Genomic DNA, 22139 nt, shown 5'->3' with positions numbered 1-22139 from the left:
ACAGGAGCTCCAGAGTGGCCGCTGACACCTGTGTACTGGGCTCAGAATCCACGTACATTTTTAACAGGGATTTCAGGCACTGATTTTCATTGTATCTGGATAAACACTAACTGCACCCAGCTCTAGGTTTAAGCCAGGAAATCTCTATTAGTGTGGAGGCCTGTAACTCTGTAACGAGAACCCCAGCAAACACAAAACTTACAAAAGAGGCAAAAGCGTGACATCATTCATACAGCACCCTCTATTTAGGGCACACTGGGTAACACAAACCTCTAGATTAATGGAAGTATCAAAAAAGACTAAGATAAAAAGATAAAGGAAGGGAGAAACACATGTAACACCTGTGATTTGTCTTGAGTTTGCAGCAGCTGTACTGGCCTCCTGGGAACGGGACAACAGGCAGATATCCCATCCCACTCCCTTGCATTCCCAGGCACCTTCACCGTTTCAGCCAGTAGTAGCTAAACTAAGTTTTATAAAATCTACTTAATGCAGTGGCGCGGAATAGATCATTAGGGGGCAAAAGATACTAAACAAATAGCTTGCTTTGTAATGGTGCTGCAAATCTGCAAGAGTGAAATCCTCTTGCAAGCTTAAAGACAGGTCAATGTTGCCCACCATTATATATTTTCTTTCTGCATTATCTCATTATAACTAACTCTACTTGGTAGAATTAGTTCATTTAAGTATTTGGAAGCCTGATTGATTCAGCACATTAGAAACTGATGGAGAAAACAACATCTAATTCTGAAATCCAGCCGCCAAATGGAATTATGTGGCTCCCCAGAGAAACACCTCAGCTATAACTAATAGCATGAGAGCCTCAACCAAATTACATTCCAGCAAACACACACGTACATAGAAAAAGAGACACCAGCACAGCCGCAGCAAGACAGACAAATCTCCTTGCTCCATTCGGTCTGAGTCAGGCCTTTAGCATTCCTTCCACGTAGTGTTTTGGTTTTCCATTGCATACAGTCAGGGTGTCTGTGGAAACAAAGCGCTATGTCTAAAACGTGAAGTTCATTTCTCAGTGACAAAGCGTCAGAACCAGGCTGAGCAATTCGGCGTTCATTCTTGTGCTGCTGTTGCCCAGCTCCTTCCTAGCTCTCCTCCCAGATTTCCCATCATTTTAATAACTCCTATTCATTGAGAGAAAAGGTCAGCAAAGGTTCCTCTGCCTCACCCTCCAATAGCTAAGATAGAGTGAATTTGCTCCAGGTACACCTTTACCAATGAGCTTTGTCCTTCCTGTTTTTATCCACTACTACTAAGTCCTTTGGATAGGAAACTGTGCTCAACCAACACGGACCCAGTGCAACTAAACCCCACCCACCATTATGCAAGCATACCACAGCAAATATTCACTCTCCCTCTTCCCCACACACTGGCAAAATCAAACTTCTATACAGTTCCAGTGGATCCCAGTTTGAGATGGTAATGCAGAAAACAGAGATGCACGTCTTATAGCAAAAGGGACATGTGAAATACAAGCTACGTTATTGATAACCTTCAAATGACAAGCACTACAGAAATAGGAACGTCTGTATTAAAGCAAACCATTTCGGCTCCTGCATTGCCATCATTTTTCTTCCTAGCATCACTATTCTGGCAAGGAGAGTAATTTCTTTATATGTAAAGAAAAAATATCTACCCAATGGCATTTTGAGTCATCTGTAACTGGATTTCCCATCAGTTTATCAGTTCAATTACAAAATGTAAACCACAAAATTGAAAGGCTTCAATGTCTTTCACTCACACCCTGGCCCCATGAGGATGCCCAATGTTCCCGTGGGGATTTACACATCACCACACCTTCCTGAACACTGGCAACAGGAAGACAGAGCTAACGCTCATAAAAATTGATGAGATACATTGCAATGACATCAATTGACTCTGGAACGAAACCTTTGTGGTGACAGGGGGCTGGGTAAAGCTGAAATGTAGCATTCTATAAAAATAAAAGCCCTGCTTACAAATATTAAGCTTGAAAGCACTTAAATATAAACTGTTATAATAATTCCCCCAAATGAGGTTGGGTGGAAAGGGGATTATGTAAAAACAACCCTAAAGCCATTTCTCTCTTCTGCATTCATTCAAACAATAAAAAGCTGGGTGAGGCAGAAAAAGTAATCTGAAACTTTATTAAATTCAATCTTTCTCCAGTCTTTGTCCTAACTACATCAGACTTGGATTCCATCTCTCGCTCATACATTCTTAATCTGAATTTGTTTGTCATGAAATTGCTGCTCTTGCACTGTGTCAGAATAAGGCAGCCATATCAGCACTGTCATTTTCGCTGAGTGTAGATGGACTCATGTGCGTTTCATTGTCACACAACCGTACACTCAAGTAGATAAGGCTATATGTAATCATGCAAAGAAACTGAAGTAAATACAGTAGCACAGGTCACAGTGGAGACATTTTCAGACACTGCTTGAAGATTAAAACCATCAAGAGAACGACCTTAGCTTTGATCTACCATTGGTGCTGCTACTTAAAGTATCCTATCTAAAAACGTACCGTAACCTTTACAGCACATCGTTTGCCTTCAGAAAGTGCTTGCCTCGGGTTTTCAGTATTTCTGAGTCAAAACCACTCCAAGTTACGTGGCTGTACTGACAGTGCTCTACCCAACCCCTAAGTAACTCCTGATTTCACAGCATTGCTTTACTGCTTCTTTCCCAGCAGGGGAAAGAGCTCCAATGCACTGTGCATAAAAACTTAAGCTGCAGCAATTTATTAAATTTCTGCCTGGATTTTATGCCCCCAAGTCAAGAGGAGTAAATGAGGGAGGAAACTGATGCCCTGCACGTGGAGAGCACTGTCCTTATCCCAATGATGCAACTGATACACAACGCATATTCTTCAACCCCTCACCCTTGGGTCCATGCCCAACCTGTGGTAAATGGAAGTAACACAATATGAGAAACAGCACAACCAATCTGTTGAGCCCAAATAAGAATGCAGGAGAACTACAAAGTGGAAACGACTGTTCCTCTCTCCCTCAGATAAAAAAAAGAGTTGAACAGTGACTCATACAACACAGTCACCGTATCAAGGAGACAGGCTACTGGTCATAATACTGATATATCACTAACACTTGTTCTACAGTACTTCCTATAGAACAGTATAGCAAGGGAATAGAGGTAAAAATCACATCAAGGAATAAATAAGTACTGATTTCCCGCAAATCAGAATCCACAAAATAAAGAACTGATGTCAGTCACTTCTGCAGTCACTGATATAGCAAAGTATTTAAAGTAGTACTTTGCTTCAAATAATAGCCATTACCGGTTGCTTTAGAGGAAGATATACAAAAGAAAAAAAAAAAAAAAATCATCAGGACAGTTCATTCTCTAAAAAGCTGACCATAAGGAAAATGTCTTGCTAAGTCCTGTCTACTGGCATTTTCCTTCGGGTCAAAGAATGAGGGTTTGTATTACCTAAAATATAATGATCTTATGTCTCTTAGAAGAATTTGACCCAATCCCTATGACTGCTTCTCAGTGCTTGGCTTTCTGGCATTTTGCAACCATAAGTTCCATCTGATAAATGGCACTAAATATGCCCAAAGTATTTTGTCTTCCAGCAGAAAACAGATCGCTGCAGTTTAACCTGCTCCCAAACCATCAGGTCCCCTTGAATCACCTCATTGTCCTCACTACCAGCAACTACGCATATCCATGCTAGGTGATCTAAGTGACACTCACTGATAACCCTTCATCAGTACTGAATCACATCCAACAGTTTGACCTTCCTCTTTCTCCAACCCAATGTAACACCACATCCCTCCTCTCACCTACGATAATTTAGTTCTCGTCAAAAGCTTAAAAACATCTGTAAACACAATATACACTGGTTTTTCTTTAACAACACTTTGGCTGACATATAAAAATAAATATAGTAGAAATAAGGAGGCACATCCCTCCTCCTGAGACCCTGTGCTGGCTTGCAGATGAAAATAAGCAAATGCAAAGTCTAGAGCCTAGCTCCAACCAAAAAGAACTAGTTGTCACCATCAGAAAACAAACGTCAAGGAAGACCAACTGAGTGAAGCAATTCGCAGATTCAGTTTTTCAACTGTCTCAACTGCTTCTTTAAAAGTTCCCTGCCTTTCACTGTTATTTTTCACATTTTGGATTTCTCCTGCAGGCACATATGAAATGAGGTAACACCTAAAGGAACAGAGGAGAGGGACTGGCTTTCATTTGACTGCTAGTACTTATGTGAACTTTCTTTCCCTCAGGTTGTTAACTGTGGGCTCCAGAAAACAAACTGGTGCTGGCAATTTCTGAACACAGCATCTTGCAGAGATTTTGCCTTAAAAGTCTACGACAAACGAACACAACAACCATTTACCAAATTCATTCTAGGACCAGGTGACCTTCACGGTACCCTGATAAACTTTTCTCCTCCCTAGTTAAGTTTACTGATTTTTCTTACAGGAGTCAGGAGTAAAAGAACATTAATAATTATTTTCAGGCTACAGCAGTCACGCATAAACTTGCCTACTTATAAATCAGTTGATATTGTTCTAGCTTATAAGAACAGTAATAGAAATAAATCCATTACTAATACAGACAGGGCTGTAAATAACTTATGTTTTATAGCTGAATATAAATAGCAGGACAGAAACTCCTGAAACAGACAAACAACTCTGACTTTTATTATTAATAATGAATGTTTTGCATTACATAGAAGTTTTCAAGACTGATGGATTTCAAAGTGTTTCATAGCACAAGCACATGAAAGAATCAGACAATTCTGCAACCGGGAAGAGCCAATGGCATAATGCACACCTCTCAGAAAGATTTCTTTTGGGTAAAAATAACAGTAAGTTCGGCCCTTACAAAAAAGGTCTTTGAAATGTTTGCAATAAGAACTACCTCTTTGAATAAAAACTTCATATTTGTATGTGCTTCATGTCTTCCTGATAGGAAGGGAGAGAAGTAAAACTGGGCTAAGTATACAGACTGTAAGACAAGGAAGGTGATGAGAACATCAGCAAGAATGATGTCAGAACTGTCTAAAAGTGAAGAAAAGCAAGTGAGAGAAAGGCCAGGAATCTGGGCTGAAGTTGAGACTCCCCCATGAATTTTATGTTGGCATATTTACAGGGCCTATGCAGAGTCAGAGGTGGGACAGCCAAACATGACATCATTCACAAATGAGCCATGCCACCAGGCTGAAGAAAAGTGAAAAGGATAACTGAGAAGTCCAATGAAGATTTCAGGGACGTGTACATTGCATTTCCCACCCACCAGCCAAGTGAAAAACTTGGAAGCATTCAAACCGTCCAACCATTTTCCCTTTTAGTAAGCTTATTCAAACCCAAAAAAGGCTAAAGCATCCGTTACAATTTTTCAATCCACTGCAACCATTACTATTTGTTTTTAATAACACACGTTGACTTGCAAAGCAAAAGTGGCTTTGAAAAAAGAAAAGCGTAATGCACACAGTGAACGGATGTGGAAAACTAACACAACCGGTAATTGATCTTGGACCAGGAAACAGCTTTCTGTTCTTGGCACTATACCCACAACTGAAGCTCCAACATGCTGCAACCGCATGATGGAATAAACACTAGTACCAATGAAAACAAATGACAAAAGCTACTACTTACCATGTACAAATCCTCGTTGATGCCTAGATATTTCCCATTACCACAACCAACATCAGCCACTATTGACCCTTTTGGCAGTGACCTGAGAAACTCTACAATTCGGGGCCACGGGCTATGCCTAGTGCTGCTGAAGTGGGTGGCAATCTCTTCGTACACCTTGTGTACATATTCTTGCTCCAGCTTTGAGGCCTCCATCTCATTGTGGGGAAATGAAGGTTGGGCCTGTCTTTGCTGTCCTTTCTGGCTGTCACAGACAGATGGGTAAACTAGATACAGCAACAGAGACACAAAAAAATAAATGTTTTTAAAGTCATTCCTTGATGGTTAAATGTATTTAGCAAAACAAAATTAGAAGTGAAATAAAATGCAAAAAATGCTTCATTACTCCTTTATCTTTTAAAAACTGAAATGCAGGTCAAACTGCAGTAGTGTTTGATGACCTTAAAACAAGCAACCTGCCCACACGTATCAGAGGCTGTTTGCAGTGATCATTCATCCTCCTATGTTAACGAGGCTTATGTTTTCAAAACTGAGACAGTGCCCCTAGTATCAAAGATCATGACATCATTGCAATTCAGCCTCTGAAATTCTGTTCTGAGGGCACAAATGACCTTCAATTCCATGTATTTGTTGAGCCACCTATCTATTATTATCTGCATGGCCCTAAGGCACTTACATGGCTCTATCACTGCAGATCTGACTACTTCTCCTTCTCTAACATACTTATTTTCACAAAATTACAGTCTGCTTCAAATAAAAAACAAACAAAAAATGATGGGAACCTGAGTAATAGTAGCTACTCCTATTCTGGTACATAATTCCAGCACTTCAGGTCCCAATGAAATGAAGGATTCCAGATTATTTGCCTAGATCTAGAGCAAGCCCGATGCCTTCCTCTACAGAGAAACTACAGCGGCCAAATAGATGCAACCAATTCAAGCCGCCATAGAGTACCCCTAACCCTGAGCCATTCAGGAATGGCTACCAGGACTGCCAAAACCACCCAAATGGATAAACTGGTTTGCTCCAAAAAAAAAAAAAAAAAAGCTTACATATTGGTGATAAATAACAATTTTGACTTGGAGATCACCTCAAGACACTTACTGCAATTGCAAGGGCTTCTCCTTACTTTCCTGAATGTAAATGATGTCCTTGTTTCCCTTCGATTTAGTGTTAAATCTCCAACATCAGCAGTGATTGTTCCAACTTTCTGCCCAAGCTCAGATGCTTGAATGACATCATATTTTCGGGGTGTAATCCTAAAACAAAGTAACACAAAATAAAAGAATAATTTGCATCAGAAAAAAACATTCCATCTTTATAAGGTGGCACTTCTTAAATACTGTGGCAAGTGTGGTTACAACATGCTTTAATGCACTGCTGCTTCTGTTTTCAACTTACTCAATTTCAGAGAAAAAAAAGAGGTGCTGACACAAACTAATGACATTAATTAAAGTGGCATTTAATTACAAGTAATTACATTTCCCTTTTCTACATTCCTTTCCTTCCATAAAGTTTGATTGTTTATTTTTCTAGGACTTTATTTGAGATATATTTATTAAAGATAAAATACACTAGTAAAAATGGTGGCAGAGCTCTGTATTAGCAGATTAAAGCTTCTTGTTACAAATTAGCAGATTAAAGCTTCTTGTTACAAATTAATTCCACTTTGCAAAAGAACTGCTTTTCCATTTACTGACAACAGGAGATGCAAAGAAGCAGCGTTTGGGACATTTGCTAAAATGCCTAAAGGGAGAAACTCTGCTGTAGATTTTGGTCAAGAAAGAAGATCTATCAATCAAGCACACTGGGAATAGAGCTTCTTAAGATACTTCTGAGTTTGGCACTGATCTTAATGGAAAACAAAAACATTTTTGCAAAGACAAAATTCATAAAAATGAAAGTGATTTTGAACTTTTTGGCAGTGACAAAAGTTTCAAATAATTTTCTGAAGAAATTTACGTTACAAAAAAGTACCAAACTCAAGAATTTTTAATAGCTCCATAAATGGATCTCTCTCAAAGTTGAGAAGAGGAGAATAAGAAAGTAAAATGCGAAACACAACACGAGAGAAGAGAAACAGCTGCACCCACATGTGGCTTCCCATCACTTGCACATGGGAAATAGTAGATACTCTTGGAACAGGATGGAAACTCTTCAGGGAAATAGCTTAGCACTTCAAAGCTGTTACTGTCACACTGAAATGCTTCCTGAATTTAGTCATCAAGGAGATTAATGCAGAAATTTCCTCAAGAAAAAAAAAAATCATCTCTAAGGAACTGGCCTCTCAGTGAGGCCCCTTCAGAGCTGCTGACTTCAAAGTAGTGACTCCCAGCATAAAATGACTTCCATATTGGTTAGCTGAATTTAACCCTCATAGGTTGAGCCAAAAGAGGGAAAAACGTGTCTCACATCTTTTAATAAAGCAGAGCATCCAGTCTCATCTTAAATTTCTACTGGAACTTTTTCACAGGTCACATGAAACTGCTGACCAGTGCCTGTACTTAACCAAGAAGAATGATCTGAATGCCGCCAAGGCAGCCTGCTTTGCTGCATGCCACCTTCCCTACCGCAGGGAAGCAGACCTCTTACCATGTCACCAGGAGAAAGAGTGCGGGTCCTTTCTGTCTGGAAAGCAGAAAGCAAAACATTGATGCTCCATCCATTACAAAAAGGAGACATGGAGCAGCCTTGAGAATGTAAATCTCCCAAAGGCAGCCATGGAAAGGCTGGGATCTAATAAAGAACTGCCTTGTTCTTGGCAGATAATGAAGCTATAATGAAATAATTAGCTGAGGATGCCCAAGACTCCGGGAGAAGAGAACTTCAAATCCTGAATTTGCAGATTTTCTATTGGATTTTCTTTTGTACATACAGCAATAGCAGCTAATATTTTCAGAAATAAGTCTTCTTTTTCAAGGTTCTAGTTTCAACCTACATAACTTCCTTTTGCCTATACTACAAGCAAGAATTCTAGATAAAGTCTGGACTAAAAACAGGACTCCCAATGTCAAAAATAAAATGCTGCATATCTTCTTGCTTGGCACTGAGCTGTTTTACTATCACAGTGTCAGGAATGGTATTTTGCCAGGTAACCCAACCGAAAATGAACCTCATCAGAAAAGACACCTCAAATAAACCTTATGAGAAAAGACATAATTCTACTTTCAACTATGAGACAAAAAGAGCACGTATCTTTTGCTCTCCTTGATGACACCGTATAACTTATTTCTTAACCATGTTTCTCTTTCAGAGAGAATAGAACAAAAATCCTTTTCCTGCGCACGCTGTTAACAAGGTCAAAACAAAGTCTCTAATTCCCTTGGCATCCAAATATACACATTGAAAACATTTCCAGAATAATTCCAAAACTGAACCTCTCTAATTTGACTCCTGAGTAAATAAAAGGCATCACAAATGATCTTAACTGCATCCTGACATTACGTATCAACTACACTTGCTCGCTGGAAGATTAATCTTGTTGATTACAATAGTATGCTTCACAAGCATGATGAAAAGCTTACTCCAGCTGAGTACCTTGACCCACTACTGCTTTTAAAAATACACAGAAAAACCTATTTTTAGGAAAGGTGGGCAAGCGCTAGGACAGGAAAAACTTATACACGAGCAGAAAGATCTAGGATCTTAGTTTTAAATGAAGTTTATATCATTTGTTCTCAAAAGACAACCATCATTTGAAGGTACAACTGAGTTAAGTAATAATCTCATTTCAGTTCTTAGTAGGCAGGTGCATTACCCCAACTTGAATGGTTGCTGGCAAGTACTGCAAGTGCCCTGCGTGCATCCTTCCCCCTCCTGGGAGTCTGGCTGCTCACGGCCAGCTTGGAAAGAGCAGAGCTGGTGGCTGTGGAGAGAAGACAGCCAGAGGCCTCAACAAGAGCCACCTCTCCTTCCCCTGGGAGCTGCTTTTAGATGGAGGCTGTCTCGCTGGGCCTTGCCCCAGCTACAGCCCCAGACACGTCCCCAGCTGTGTCTGTGTATGGCCACTGCCCCGCTGATCTGGGCCTCAAACGCCAGGCTGACGTCCCAACCTGGCCTCAGCCCAATTCCGTGGAGCTGCTTGATGCTCAGGGCTGGGGGCTGCCCCTGGCTCTCCAGGGCCCCTCCTGGTCCCCAGGCCAGCAAAGTCACTGACATGGAAATGGGACTAAGTTCTCAGAGTTGTACATAACCATTCCAAAGGACAACTGACAGTATTTGACAGGACAGAATATGAAGCTTGTAACACTGGTATTCGTGTTCAGTCTTGTATACCAAAAAACAAAGGACTTCACTGCCCTTGGCTTCTATAATGATGCACGTCAGAAGTACCAGCTGCTTTTTACAACTATTTAATTTAATGAGGGAATATACAGGTGGTATAAGCGCTCTATAAAAATGAACAATGTAAAGGTCATCAGGGAGTTCATATTCACCCTTCTTCATAAAACAAATTAACAAATAAAATGAAAAGGCAGAAAATCTTCTGCCAATAAAAGGATTTGATGTTTAATTTACACAGAATGTAATTAGTATGTCCAATTGACTACTGTAATCAGTGACGGCTTGGGTCAAACAAAGGCAGAAACATTTACCATGGGTGTTTCTGTCCAACATGAGGGTTTCCACATTCTCCTAAGTGCACTTCTGTCACTCTCAGAGCTTGCCAAGGTTTTAGCCTTTTTGCCAATTTCGGCACTCCTTTTGTAAGTATCTCCCAGTGGTGCATGATTTAAAAAGCACTTAAACTCTACAATAAGCAAAGCCTCAAGACATATTTCAAGAAATCTCTTTTCCAGGATCCCAAACCTGCTCAGTACAATGCAGCCTTATCAGTAGTTAAAGTGTCCCTAAGGCAGCTGGGAAGAGCTCAGGAAGACTCCCCTTTTTCACCCTCATGCCCTCGGTGCAGGGGAAGTTACTCTCTTAAACCAGCCCTTCTCTAAAGCCTTTAGCATATATAATCCAATGGGAAAAGCTATGGGCTGAAAAGAGAGAAAGGAAATGGTAAAGATAATTGCAGTACAATCAATTCTTTGCCAGTTCAGAGTCACTGAGGACTTTCACACCGAATATGTTAAGTGATAGCGATTTCAGAGCGAAACTTCACTTGTGACAGCAGCAGGAAACTGCAGCTCAGGGACTGGCAATTAGTTTCCCGAAATCTCTGTTTTTTTTCAAATTAACCTGAGCAGCATCTGAGCAGAGAAGTGAATTTGTATATTAATTATAAAACTTAATTTTATTTCTTTCAGAGCAATTTTAAATACGGATTATCATTAACAAAGCAAACAAACAACATATATTATTCTTCTATTATCAGCAGTGCTGGAATGCTTTCACATACCCATGCGTCCACAGGTACCTGGATTCTCCAGCCATCACCAATAAACTGCATCGGGGCAGCAAAATTGCCACTGTATGGCCATCAGGGTGTTTGAAATCCATCACAATCTAAAAAGAAACAAAACCATATACATGGCTTCATATACATGCCAGGCATTCATAAGTCCTCACTCTGTTTACCTCTTCAATGTGTTCATCAGAATATTGTCATGAGATACCTACGTATTTCCTAGGGATGCAAAAGCCTCCAGGTCTCTGTCCTTAAGATCTCTACCTTTTGGCACTGTGGTCAAAAATCTGAGGCAGCTAAAAATATGTCTGTATATATAATTAAAATATTAACATATACATTTATATATAAATATAATATATATAACACCATTCTATGATTCTATATTTTTATAAATATATATATATGAAGACCAGTGACGAGTGGAGTTCCTCAGGGGTCAGTACTGGGACCAGTGCTGTTCAACATCTTTGTTGGCAACACGGACAGCAGGACTGAGTGCACCCTCAGCAAGTTTGCTGATCTGTGTGGCATGGTCAACACACTGGAGGGAAGGGATGCCATCCAGAGGGACCCGGACAGGCTTGAGAGGTGGGCCCATGCAAACCTCATGAAGTTCAACCAGGCCAAGTGCAAGGTCCTGCACCTGGGACATGGCAATCCCAGGCACAAATACACGCTGCGTGGAGAATGGATTGAGAGCAGCCTTGAGGAGAAGGACTTGGGGGTGTTGGTGGATGAGAAGCTTAACAGGAGCCAGCAATATGCGCTGGCAGCCCAGAAAGCCAACTGCACCCTGGACTGCATCAAGAGAAGTGTGGCCAGCAGGTCGAGGAAGGTGATTTTGCCCCTCTACTCTGCTCTCATGAGACCCCACCTGGAGTACTGTGTCCAGCTCTGCAGCCCTCAGTACAGGAAGGACATAGATCTGTTGGAACAGGTGCAGCAGAGGGCCACGAAGATGATCAGAGGGCTGGAGCACCTCTCCTATGAGGACAGGCTGAGAGTTGGGGATGTTCAGCCTGGAGAAGGCTCTAGGGAGACCTTATGGGCACTCCAGAACCTAAAGGGAGCCTACAGGAGAGATGGGAAGGGACTCCTTATGAGGGAGTGCAGCAATAGGATGAGGGGTAACAGTTTTAAACTGAAAGAGGGGAGATTTAGATTAGATATCAGGAAGAAATTCTTTACTGTGAGGGTGGTGAGACAGTGGAACAGGTTACCCAGGGAAGTTGTGGATGCCCCATCCCTGGAGATGTTCAAGGCCAGGCTGGATGGGGCTTTGAGCAACCTGGTCTAGTGGGAGGTGTCCCTGCCCATGGCAGGGGGGTTGGAACTAGATGATCTTTAAGGTCTCTTCAAACCCAAACCATTGTATGATTCTATGAAAATTTTCTTTTCACAGTAATAGCTTTCTTCGCAAGAACATGGTAGCACCATTTAATCTCTGTGTGTACCTGTGAGGTATGAAAGGATTACTACCCCTCAACTAAACACAAATGCATAAGAGGAAGAGAGGGCTCATTTGCTGCATCTCAGGCATCTGAAAGTTAGGAACCTGGGATAAGGCAGTTAGCTACTGTCTTTCTGTGAAGTCTGTGCAGAGAGAGACAAGTATCTCCACAGAATGATTCATCCTAGTGTAAAATGTAGAGTTAAGTGATTTGGAATGACCCTATAACCTCTGGAAATGCCTATCCATTCACAGCAGACTGAGCTGAGACAATTAACTCAGAGTAGATACGTAACATTTAGATAACCAGTATTAGGCGAGAGAAATAATTTCCAACCTGCCCACATTCGCGGAGGTTTGCAGCACAAGCAGCACATGCAGTCTCCCAAGATCCTGACTAACATGCCAACTACAAGACCATCCTTTTATTATTTGCCACCTGGCTTCCAGCCACAGCAATATATTGAGGTAACGCTTTCAGCTTTATTCCAATTTCACAGCCCAGATGGCAGTGCTACATTTTGCTTCTGCTTGGGCTAGGAATGTTATCCTTTTACATTTCCCAAATGAGAGAAACTCTTGCTGTGGAAAAGAAGGAGCAAGTCATTTAACCATTTAAGCAAGTCAAAGGAGTTACAGAAGGCTTACAAAAAAGAAAAGTGGTCCAAAAGTATTCAAGTCAGCCATTCCAGCTACGCTGGAGAATTAGCATCACGAAAGTGCTGCCACCTGATTTGTAACCTACTAAGTATGCAATTTAAAAGCAGACTTACTACGGTATGCCAGATTGAAACAAATTAAGCAGTTCTGCTTCTGCATACAGATGCGTTTAACAAAGAAAACAGTGGTGCAATGATCAGTCATTCAGCACAAAAACCAACAACACAGGGACTGAATAAGCAAGACTTAAACACTACAAATTATCACTTACAACATTTACTATTTAGTGTTGTGCACACTGGAGCAAACTACAATGGCATTTACATTCTTAGGAAAAAAATTATTTATGCTGTAGTACCACCCACATAGAATGACACGGTTTCGCCTGTTGAGCTATCTAAATTTAAAGCAAGAATGACGAGGGTGACAAACAGTGGGGCTGAAAGAGGAAACGTATGGGGAAAGAGGAATAAAGCCTACCTGTAAGTTCTGATTAATGAATATGAAACACTTTGATAGCTACACAAACAAAGATGAATGGCAGCCACTTGCTAACATACTCCTTCCCTTGCACTTAACAATTTCTTGTAGGTATCCTCAAAGAAGCACGGGGTGAAGAAGGAGAAAACACAACAGCTTCACAGATCTGACGGGGAGGCTGCCCCATAAAGCATGACTGGGTGCAAGCCCCTGTAAAAAGATGGAGCTATCTGGCAATGCAAAGAAACCAGAGGATGACTGATCAGGAGCAGCAAATAAGGAAAAGAAAAGGATGAAGAGAAGTGGGGAGTGGTTGGATGAAATGGGTGAGATGTCCTTTGCCTCTCTGGCTCACTGTTGCTGGGGGACAGGTGTGAGGGGACAAGACAGAGACTGGGTTCTTCAGAAGTATCACAGAATAAACTGAACATGAGACTGTCCAGAATCCTTCCTGGAGGCTGTTACCCCAGTGTCCCTCTTTCTGTGTCAGTAGTAGCTACAAAGCATCTGCAGATGATTGCAGATGATGTTCAAGAACAGCACTTTCTCCAAGGGTCAATGATTGCCAGCTCTATGGGGTCTAGTTCCCGTCTCCAGACCCTGGAAGAGGGTGAGGGTCTCGTTCCCTTTCACTTCTCTGTGCACCAGGCTGGGGAACTCTCTATGAAGCAGTGGGAAACTGTTCCTCCAGTTCTCTGCCTTCTCACTGCTCTACCTCATGCAACTCCAGTTCCTTTCCCCCCAGCTGCATGGCGCCCCAGAGTCTCTTAGCAGAAGATGCTCCTCAAACCCTGTCCTGTTAACAACTGTGCATCCAAAATAGCAGAGGTTGAGTGCTCTATAACAGATAGCATGTTGGGAATGAGAGGTCACAAAACTATCCCTGGCAGCTGGATTTTCAGGCAGAAGTGGCAGGAAAATAGCAGACAGTAGAAGAGGAGAGCATTCCCTCCTAGGTGAACTTTAGCTTTGCTAAGCCAACAAGAAATAAGTGAAACAAATCTCTGATGGTGCAGAATTTGAGGGTGAAAAGCAGATTACCTATTGTACGTAACATCTGTTGAGTCTAGTCCTCACTAGCACAGAATCCAGCTCTGTCCCTGCTCTCTACTTTTCCATGGAGGAAAAACTTCTGTATTATCATCTTACACTGTGTGGCTGCTTCCCTTCTAAATGAATTTAATCCTTATGACAAGCCAGTGACTATTTGGGGAAGAAAACAAATAAAGGATTAATTTACTTGCAAAGGGGCAATGACAATAAGTAATTAGCAGTAATTGGAAGAGTCAAAAATCCAAATCCGAAACTGACTTTTACTTATGAAGCAGACAGAGGTCCTCAGCTAGAATATATTGAAGTTTTGCACTTTTAACAGCAAATTTGACATTGCAATTCAGACAGAGAATCAAATTTAAGGAACTCACTGTGAGCATCTGAAGAAAATCAGTGCAATTCCTATGTTTCATTTATTTATCTAGAATAATGTCACCTGAATGCTTAAAAAAAAAAAAAACAAACAAGAAACAGTATTTCTTCTATTCTTTGTCTACAGCAAAGAACATTTAACACAGAAGGGTTTTTGAAGAACTTGGTTCTTATCTCAGAAAAGCCTATTACTGGCTGAAGTAGATAACATTCCCACACTCCTGTATGTGTCTTTATCCTGGCAGAACATTCTAAATTGTCACTGTCACACACACACACACAAAAGATTAACGCATTTGGTCCTCTTTTTAATTTACTAAGGACTCACAATCAATAAAGCCACTCTGCCACTGCTGAATCAATCTGCTTCGTGACAGCTTTGCTCCACAGGAGCTATTTCCAATTACTATTTTCGTTTTTACCTATTTTCTTTTTTCTCTTAGGTGGCAGAGTCAATAAAGATCAAACTTCCAGCTAGTCCATAGTGCATCATCCAGGGGTTACACTGAAAAATAAAAATAGTGGATGCTTTGATCTCATACAACTTCTACCTTCTTTCTTTGTACTATGGAATAAGTATGTCTCTATATATACAGCAAAAAACTTGAAAGAAACAAACAGCTAATAATACCTGCTTGTGGATTTAAATATCTTGTCATGATGCCAGGTTATTTGAAAGAGAGTGTTCATGACGAGGGACCACATGAAGTAGTAAACAGCTTTTAAGGATGGCTAAACATCAAAGCAAAGCGACACCCACATCACAAACATTGTTCCTGTGGCACAAAATACAGCAAAATGCAAAAACCAGAAAAGAATCCATCTTAAAAGGGAAGAAAGTACGGGGGTTTTAACTCCTCAGGGAATGAGAAGTCTGCACCACCTTCCAGTGCAGTGGTACTGCACTTCACGAAAGAGCAGGAGGATGGAGGTGAATGACTGGTCTATCAAATAAGTAATAATCCAAAGACAAAACAGAAATAACGCAATGGGGCTAAAAGGACAACATCAATAAGGATTTCATGGCTACAGCATGGAATGACAACACTGTTTTTCTAAGCTTTGTCTCTGATGCAATTTGTATTTTATGTGAATAGAGTACCTTACAGAAAAGATACTCTAAAGCTAAAAAAACCACAATGTGGAATGCTTCTCAAGTCTCTGACATTATTTACTGAATTTTCAGAGAGCAAAGACACATTATCAGCCTACATAGCAGTTTCCCACATGTAAAACAGATGAAAAAGAATGTCTACTTCAAAGACAGCTGAGAGGTTTAAAGCCCACACATGGCGCTTGAACAACACAGTGGGGCTCTATGCAGAAACAAGAGCCTGCTGGCTTACACAGGACTGAGGCAATCAACCAGTGATACACAGTGCCTTTCACAGCAAAAAACATTCTAAGTTCCAAAATTTGGAATTCAGAAAAATGCTGAATTTTAGTGGGAAAGAGAACGAGATTATCTTCTACAAATAATCCATGTCATAGGCAATTTATCTTATGTAACCCATGCTGACATTTACATTCTATAACATGGTCTCTAGCCATACTTCAGAAAATGAGTGCAACGTTGGCAATCATGATGATGAAATATTTCAGTACCGCTGACCTCAAAAATCTCTCAACACATACACAGGCCTCCCCCATATCAGATTTACAACAAAGCATACCACCTTATATACTTAGGCACTATGGTGATGCTAGTCAGATGCTTAATATACCTACTAGGGTTTTTTTCTTCAAAAATTGTATTAAATTTTCCATCCATGCAATGCATTAGTATTTTCCTGAATTTTCTGTGTTGTTTTAAGTACCTATATATTTCTTCCTCTTAATTGAAGTCTAGGATATGAATGTTTTAAAACTATTTCAATATACAGAGAGTACTTCATTCTTTTCTCTCTGAGGTCTCACCTTGTTATGATTTCCTGATAACCCCAACAAGAAGAGTGTATCCACTGAAAGTATACCAGTATCTCTCCTATCTATTACATATGCCATTTTCTCCAGAATACAAATTCTCTTGTTGCCTGTACTCTGCTTACAAAATTCAGGTAGTGCACAAGAAAGAGAACTACTGCTCCTCCCGTTGTGTGGAGGAACTTCCAATACTCCGCAGGCCTTGTCACAGCCAGCTGGAACATACACCACTCTCCTTGGGACTCCACATCCCTGCGAATGCATCTCTTGAGGTTCACCAACTCCAAGTTACTAGAAGTTTTTCAATCAGTACAACACCGACCAGGAGAGCTGATACGCCAATAACTCCTCTACTGTGTGTCATCACTGATCTTTGACACTGAAGAGTAACTGCAGTGCTGAAGTTCAGCCACTCTGTGCACATCTACATTTCTAAACAAAAGATGGTTAGAGACAACCTCCAGCCCTGAGGCCAAGTGACCCGCACTGCTGGAGGAATGCCCAGAAGTATGATTATTATTTACAGGTCAAGGTGTTTGAAGTGTTAGGAGAACCATGTGGCAACTCACCCCAGCCTGGAGTTTTATAGCACAAACCAGGAAAGTGTTAGATTTCTCAAGAGACAGCACAAGCCAGGCGAAAGGGGGTGGGTGGGAACTGCAGCTAAAGGGGACCAAACACAGTGTAGTCTCATCCACGCTGCCTTTTGAGGACCCCTGTCATATCAACTAAGCCTAAAACCATACTTCCATTGTGTCTTGGAAATACTTAGCTCCGTACTTCAAGTATGACTGTAACGGGAAAACCTGCTTGACTCCTATGGTTTAAATCAAATCAGAGTCAAAGCAGTTTACTGATTTATTAGGAACACTTAATTAACAAGCAACCAGTGATTTATACATTGAACAAAAGCATCACCAAAATAATGGATAAACCACAGCACTAGATGCCTACAAAATGTTAATAAACACCTAGAGATTTCAAAATAGCCTTCATAAATAATCCTCCAAACTTCTAATCCCACGGTGTGCACAGTTACGTGCACACCACCTCCTCAAAGGCCACGTGGGCCACCAGCACTCACCCCTCTCCTAGCAATGGGGGCTCCTCTACTCACACAGCCCTCCTGTGAGATGTAGGTGCTTCCCCCGCACACACCAGCGACAAAGTCTGCAGGCTCACACACAGGCACTCTAAGTGTGCATCTCCACAGCAGCACCCTGTGCTTCTACCTCACTAGCTGGATGCCGGCTCCTTGTGGTGTCCAATAGGGCAGCTGCTCTGCCCAGCCTCAGCAGAGGTTGAGATGCTGGTGATACTTCTGGCAAGAAGTACCAACTTTTGACAGCTGCTGTTCCCACTCCAAGGCCTCTCCCTGCTTCTACAAATTTTTATGCTTCACTCGTACACTTTCTCAAGTTGACTTCTTTCAAAAGCCTCTTTGCAAATCCAGGGTCAATGTTTAATCTTGCCGAGTGAACAGACAGACTAAAAGAAGAACACAACAAACCTAATCCATTAAAGACTATCCATCAAATATACCAGCTCCTACTAACTCTAAAAGCATGAGGTTTCTTTTGTATGTCAGGACATTACCTATGGCCTTTGCACCTTCCCAGGTGTGTTAAAACTCAATGTTGAGTATTAGACTTCTGCATAGAAGACTTCCAACCCTTTCAGTAAAAGGCAATAGCTGCATTACCACTGCTTACCTCTCTCTGCCACCATAGGTATAATTTCTCCTTTCCATAAAAATGCTATCCAACCCCAGCATGTCCTTGATGTCCTTTTGTGAATCCAGAGACAAAGACTCTGTCAAGTTCTCAACAATATCCAGTTTATTCAATTTCACTAACATTCCATTTTCATCCTTTAATAAATCACCTCCCTAGCTCTTAGCTTAAACTCTTCTAGGACACAGAGAGCAAGAGGCTAATGTTGTTAGTCTTAATTTAATTTCTTTTATTGTCTTAGCCTCCTCTGCAATATCTTCCATTCTTTCAGTCATATGTCTTCCCTTACATCCGTGGGTGCTACTACATGACATACAGGGAATTGCATCCACCTACATCAGGGCAGAACATGCCCCAAATGTAAGAAATCACACATTTGCCTTTCCAGGATTTTGTATCACTTGCTCTCTAATGGAGTACAGGTCAACAGAAGAGCACAAGAGGACTCTTACACATCCTGATCCTAGTGTCCTCCAGAGGGCTCAATCTGCTCAAGATATAATGCCCAGATGTCACAAGAAAGCAGTTCTGCATTCTCAAATACACCTCCTCAGACTTGCACTTAATTTATTACTCTGTTCTGAAAGCAAATAATCCTTATTTACATGTTTAATGCTGTACCAATTATCTACTGAGAAACCACTGTACAAGTCCTTGCAACACAGACGCAGCTATTCTGTAATGGGTACAACTTTATATGCAAGTATGATGACCTTTACAGCATTCTGGTATGCACATCTGTGTATGTGTGGCTGTGGCATGTCTAATTCTTTCACACATGAAAAACTTACAAGTTCTTAAGAGATTGTCAATATCTAAGTAGAAAAGGAAACATTTCAGGGTTCAGAAAGAGCATATCACCTTTTTAAAATCACTGATCATTTACAAGTATCTGTGGAAACACACTATAATCAGCAATTTCCATGTTACCAAGGTTGCAAATACATGTAGCAGGACTATCATCACGCATAATTTTTTTCCCTTGCATCATATATCACAAGAGCTGACAAGACACGGTTTTTAATCTATTGCTATAGAAACTACCATATGGCCTGTTTCTTCACTGTAAAAGGGAAATTTACTGAGGAACAAAGACCTGGGCATGAATTTACAGAAAGGGCTTAAAGACATAAAGAAAAGTGATTCCTTAGCAGAGAAAAGCATGTAACAAAAAAAAAAAAAACACAAAAACCCCAACCAAAAAAAAAACCACCCAAGCCCCATGCTCGCTCTCTCCCCTCAAAAAACAAAAACCGACCCCATTCGAAACAAAATGAAAGCCATCTTTTTGGTTAATGATGTCTCCTAGGGCCATAAAGTGTAATTCAAAAGACAGCATGACAGAGAAAGACTTCTTTAAAATAATTTGAAGAAAACTGTTTTCTCAATTCACACAATTGCTATGTTTCACGCCATGGAAGCAGCACAGATCTGAAATACATGTATTATTTTAAAGCAGATAAAACAATCGAAAAGGAAAACTACATTTTGATGTTTGGATATGCAGTATTACTGAATTTCACTGAATTTTTAGAGTTGGAAGGGACCATAAAGATCATCTAGTCCAACTCCCCTGCTGAAGCAGGATTGCCCAGAGCATGTTAGAGCATGTTACTCAGGACTGCATCCAGGCGGGTCTTGAAAAATCTCCAAAGAAGGGGACTCCACAACCTCCCTGGGCAGCCTGTTCCAGGGCTCTGTCACCCTCACTGTGAGGAAGTTTTTTCTCATATCTGAGTGGAATCTCCTATATTCCAACTTGTGCCCGTTGCCCCTCGTTGTATTACAACACTGCTGATTTTCATCACAAGCAACAACTTCCCTCTTTCCTCCCTCATTCCCTCCATCTGCTTCATTAGCTCAATGAGTGTCTTCACATAATGCAGCCAGAAGTTATACAAAGGGCTCTACCAGGGCCTCAGCATCTGGCCCTGAATTCACCATGACTTGTGTGAATACGCAGAGATGTACACAGTAACAGGGGAAGAGGAGGAGGAGGAACAAGAACACCTCAGGAGATGTGAAGTGTCCAGTTTTCCCTGCTTTCAGATGCACCATCAACCTTGGTTCCTTCCAGCCATTCTTCTGCTGCCTCAGCAAACGGACCAGAGCTTCACCTGCATCGCCCCTGCACTGCACCAGGAGGCTGCCTGCCCACTTTCTTCTCCAGTAAGAGCACACACCTCTCCCTGCCTTGATGCAGAATCTTTCTGTCACAGAATCACAGAATCACCTAGGTTGGAAGGGACCCTTTAAGATCATCTAGTCCAACCAATGAAAAAAAACAAAACAAAACAAAAAAACCCACCACACACACACAACACACCACACACAACCCACACACACACCACCACACCACCCAACACTAATCCATATCCCCGAGCACCATGTCAACTCCTCTCTTGAATACCTCCAGGGATGGTGCCTCAACCACCTCCCTGGGCAGCCCATTCCAATGCCTGATAACCCTTTCAGTAAAGAAATATTTCCTAATATCTAACCTGAACTTCCCCTGGCATAACTTGAGGCCATTACCCCTTGTCCTATCATCTGTAACTTGGGAGAAGAGACCGACCCCCGCCTCTCTACAGCCTCCTTTCAGGTAGTTGTAGAGAGCAATAAGGTCTCCTCTCAGTCTCCTCTTCCCCAGACTGAGCAACCCCAGCTCCCTCAGCCTTTCCTCGTAAGACTTGTGCTCTAGACCCCTCACCAGCTTCGTTGCCCTTCTCTGGACCTGCTCCAGCACCTCAATGTCTTTCCTGTGGTAGGGGGCCCAAAACTGGACACAGTACTCGAGGTGGGGTCTCACCAGTGCCGAGTACAGGGGGACGATCACCTCTCGGGTCCTACTCACCACACTGTTCTTGATACAGGCCAGGATGCTGTTGGCCTTTTTGGCCACCTGGGCACACTGCTGGCTCATGTTCAGCTGACAGTCGACCAACACCCCCAGGTCCTTTTCTGCCAGGCAGCTCTCCAGCCACTCTGCCCCAAGCCTGTAGCGCTGCCTGGGGTTGTTGTGACCCAAGTGCAGGACCCGGCACTTGGCCTTATTGAACCTCATCCCGTTGGTCTCAGCCCATCCAGCCAGCCTGTCAAGTGTATCAGCATCACAGGTTTGACAGCTCTGGCTCCAGCACGCTTTTAACCGCTCTAGATTGGAAATTCTCATTAAGGAACTGGTGGAGTCCACTCTACTGAAACAAGAGCTCTGTGGAGAAACTCTTCCTGAAACACTCAACATAGCTGGGAAGAAAAACAGAAACAGAATATTGCAGTATGTTAAATGCTCAGATTTGTAAAGACAGTATAAACGCAGACAGACTTCAAGCGCCATTTGCTACACTTACTCGTGTTAAAAAAGTCCAGTTCAAAGCCAGGAGAGACAATACACCACAGCAGGAGCTTAAGATGTTAAGCGAGTTTCTTTGCTTATAGACTACTTGTGATTATTATTATTATTGACTGACTACTTGTCATTTC

At 41.6% G+C, this 22139-nt stretch overlaps 1 protein-coding gene across 1 annotated transcript in view; it reads right to left on the bottom strand.

Annotated features, from left to right (window-relative positions):
* ALKBH8 (alkB homolog 8, tRNA methyltransferase) overlaps positions 1–22139 on the bottom strand; it is a 49948-nt gene that overhangs the window by 6164 nt on the left and 21645 nt on the right. The window contains exons 8-10 of the mRNA XM_074152905.1: positions 10974–11080; positions 6731–6885; positions 5627–5892 (exon numbers count right to left, since the gene is read on the bottom strand). Coding sequence (XP_074009006.1) covers positions 5627–5892; positions 6731–6885; positions 10974–11080 — 528 coding nt within the window. The remainder of the gene's footprint in view (positions 1–5626; positions 5893–6730; positions 6886–10973; positions 11081–22139) is intronic.

The sequence above is a fragment of the Numenius arquata genome, chromosome 1 (genome assembly GCF_964106895.1).
Source record: "Numenius arquata chromosome 1, bNumArq3.hap1.1, whole genome shotgun sequence".
Lineage (NCBI taxonomy): Eukaryota > Metazoa > Chordata > Aves > Charadriiformes > Scolopacidae > Numenius > Numenius arquata.
The sequence above is the reverse complement of the archived record's forward strand: the minus strand, read 5'-3'. Positions and strand labels throughout refer to the sequence as shown.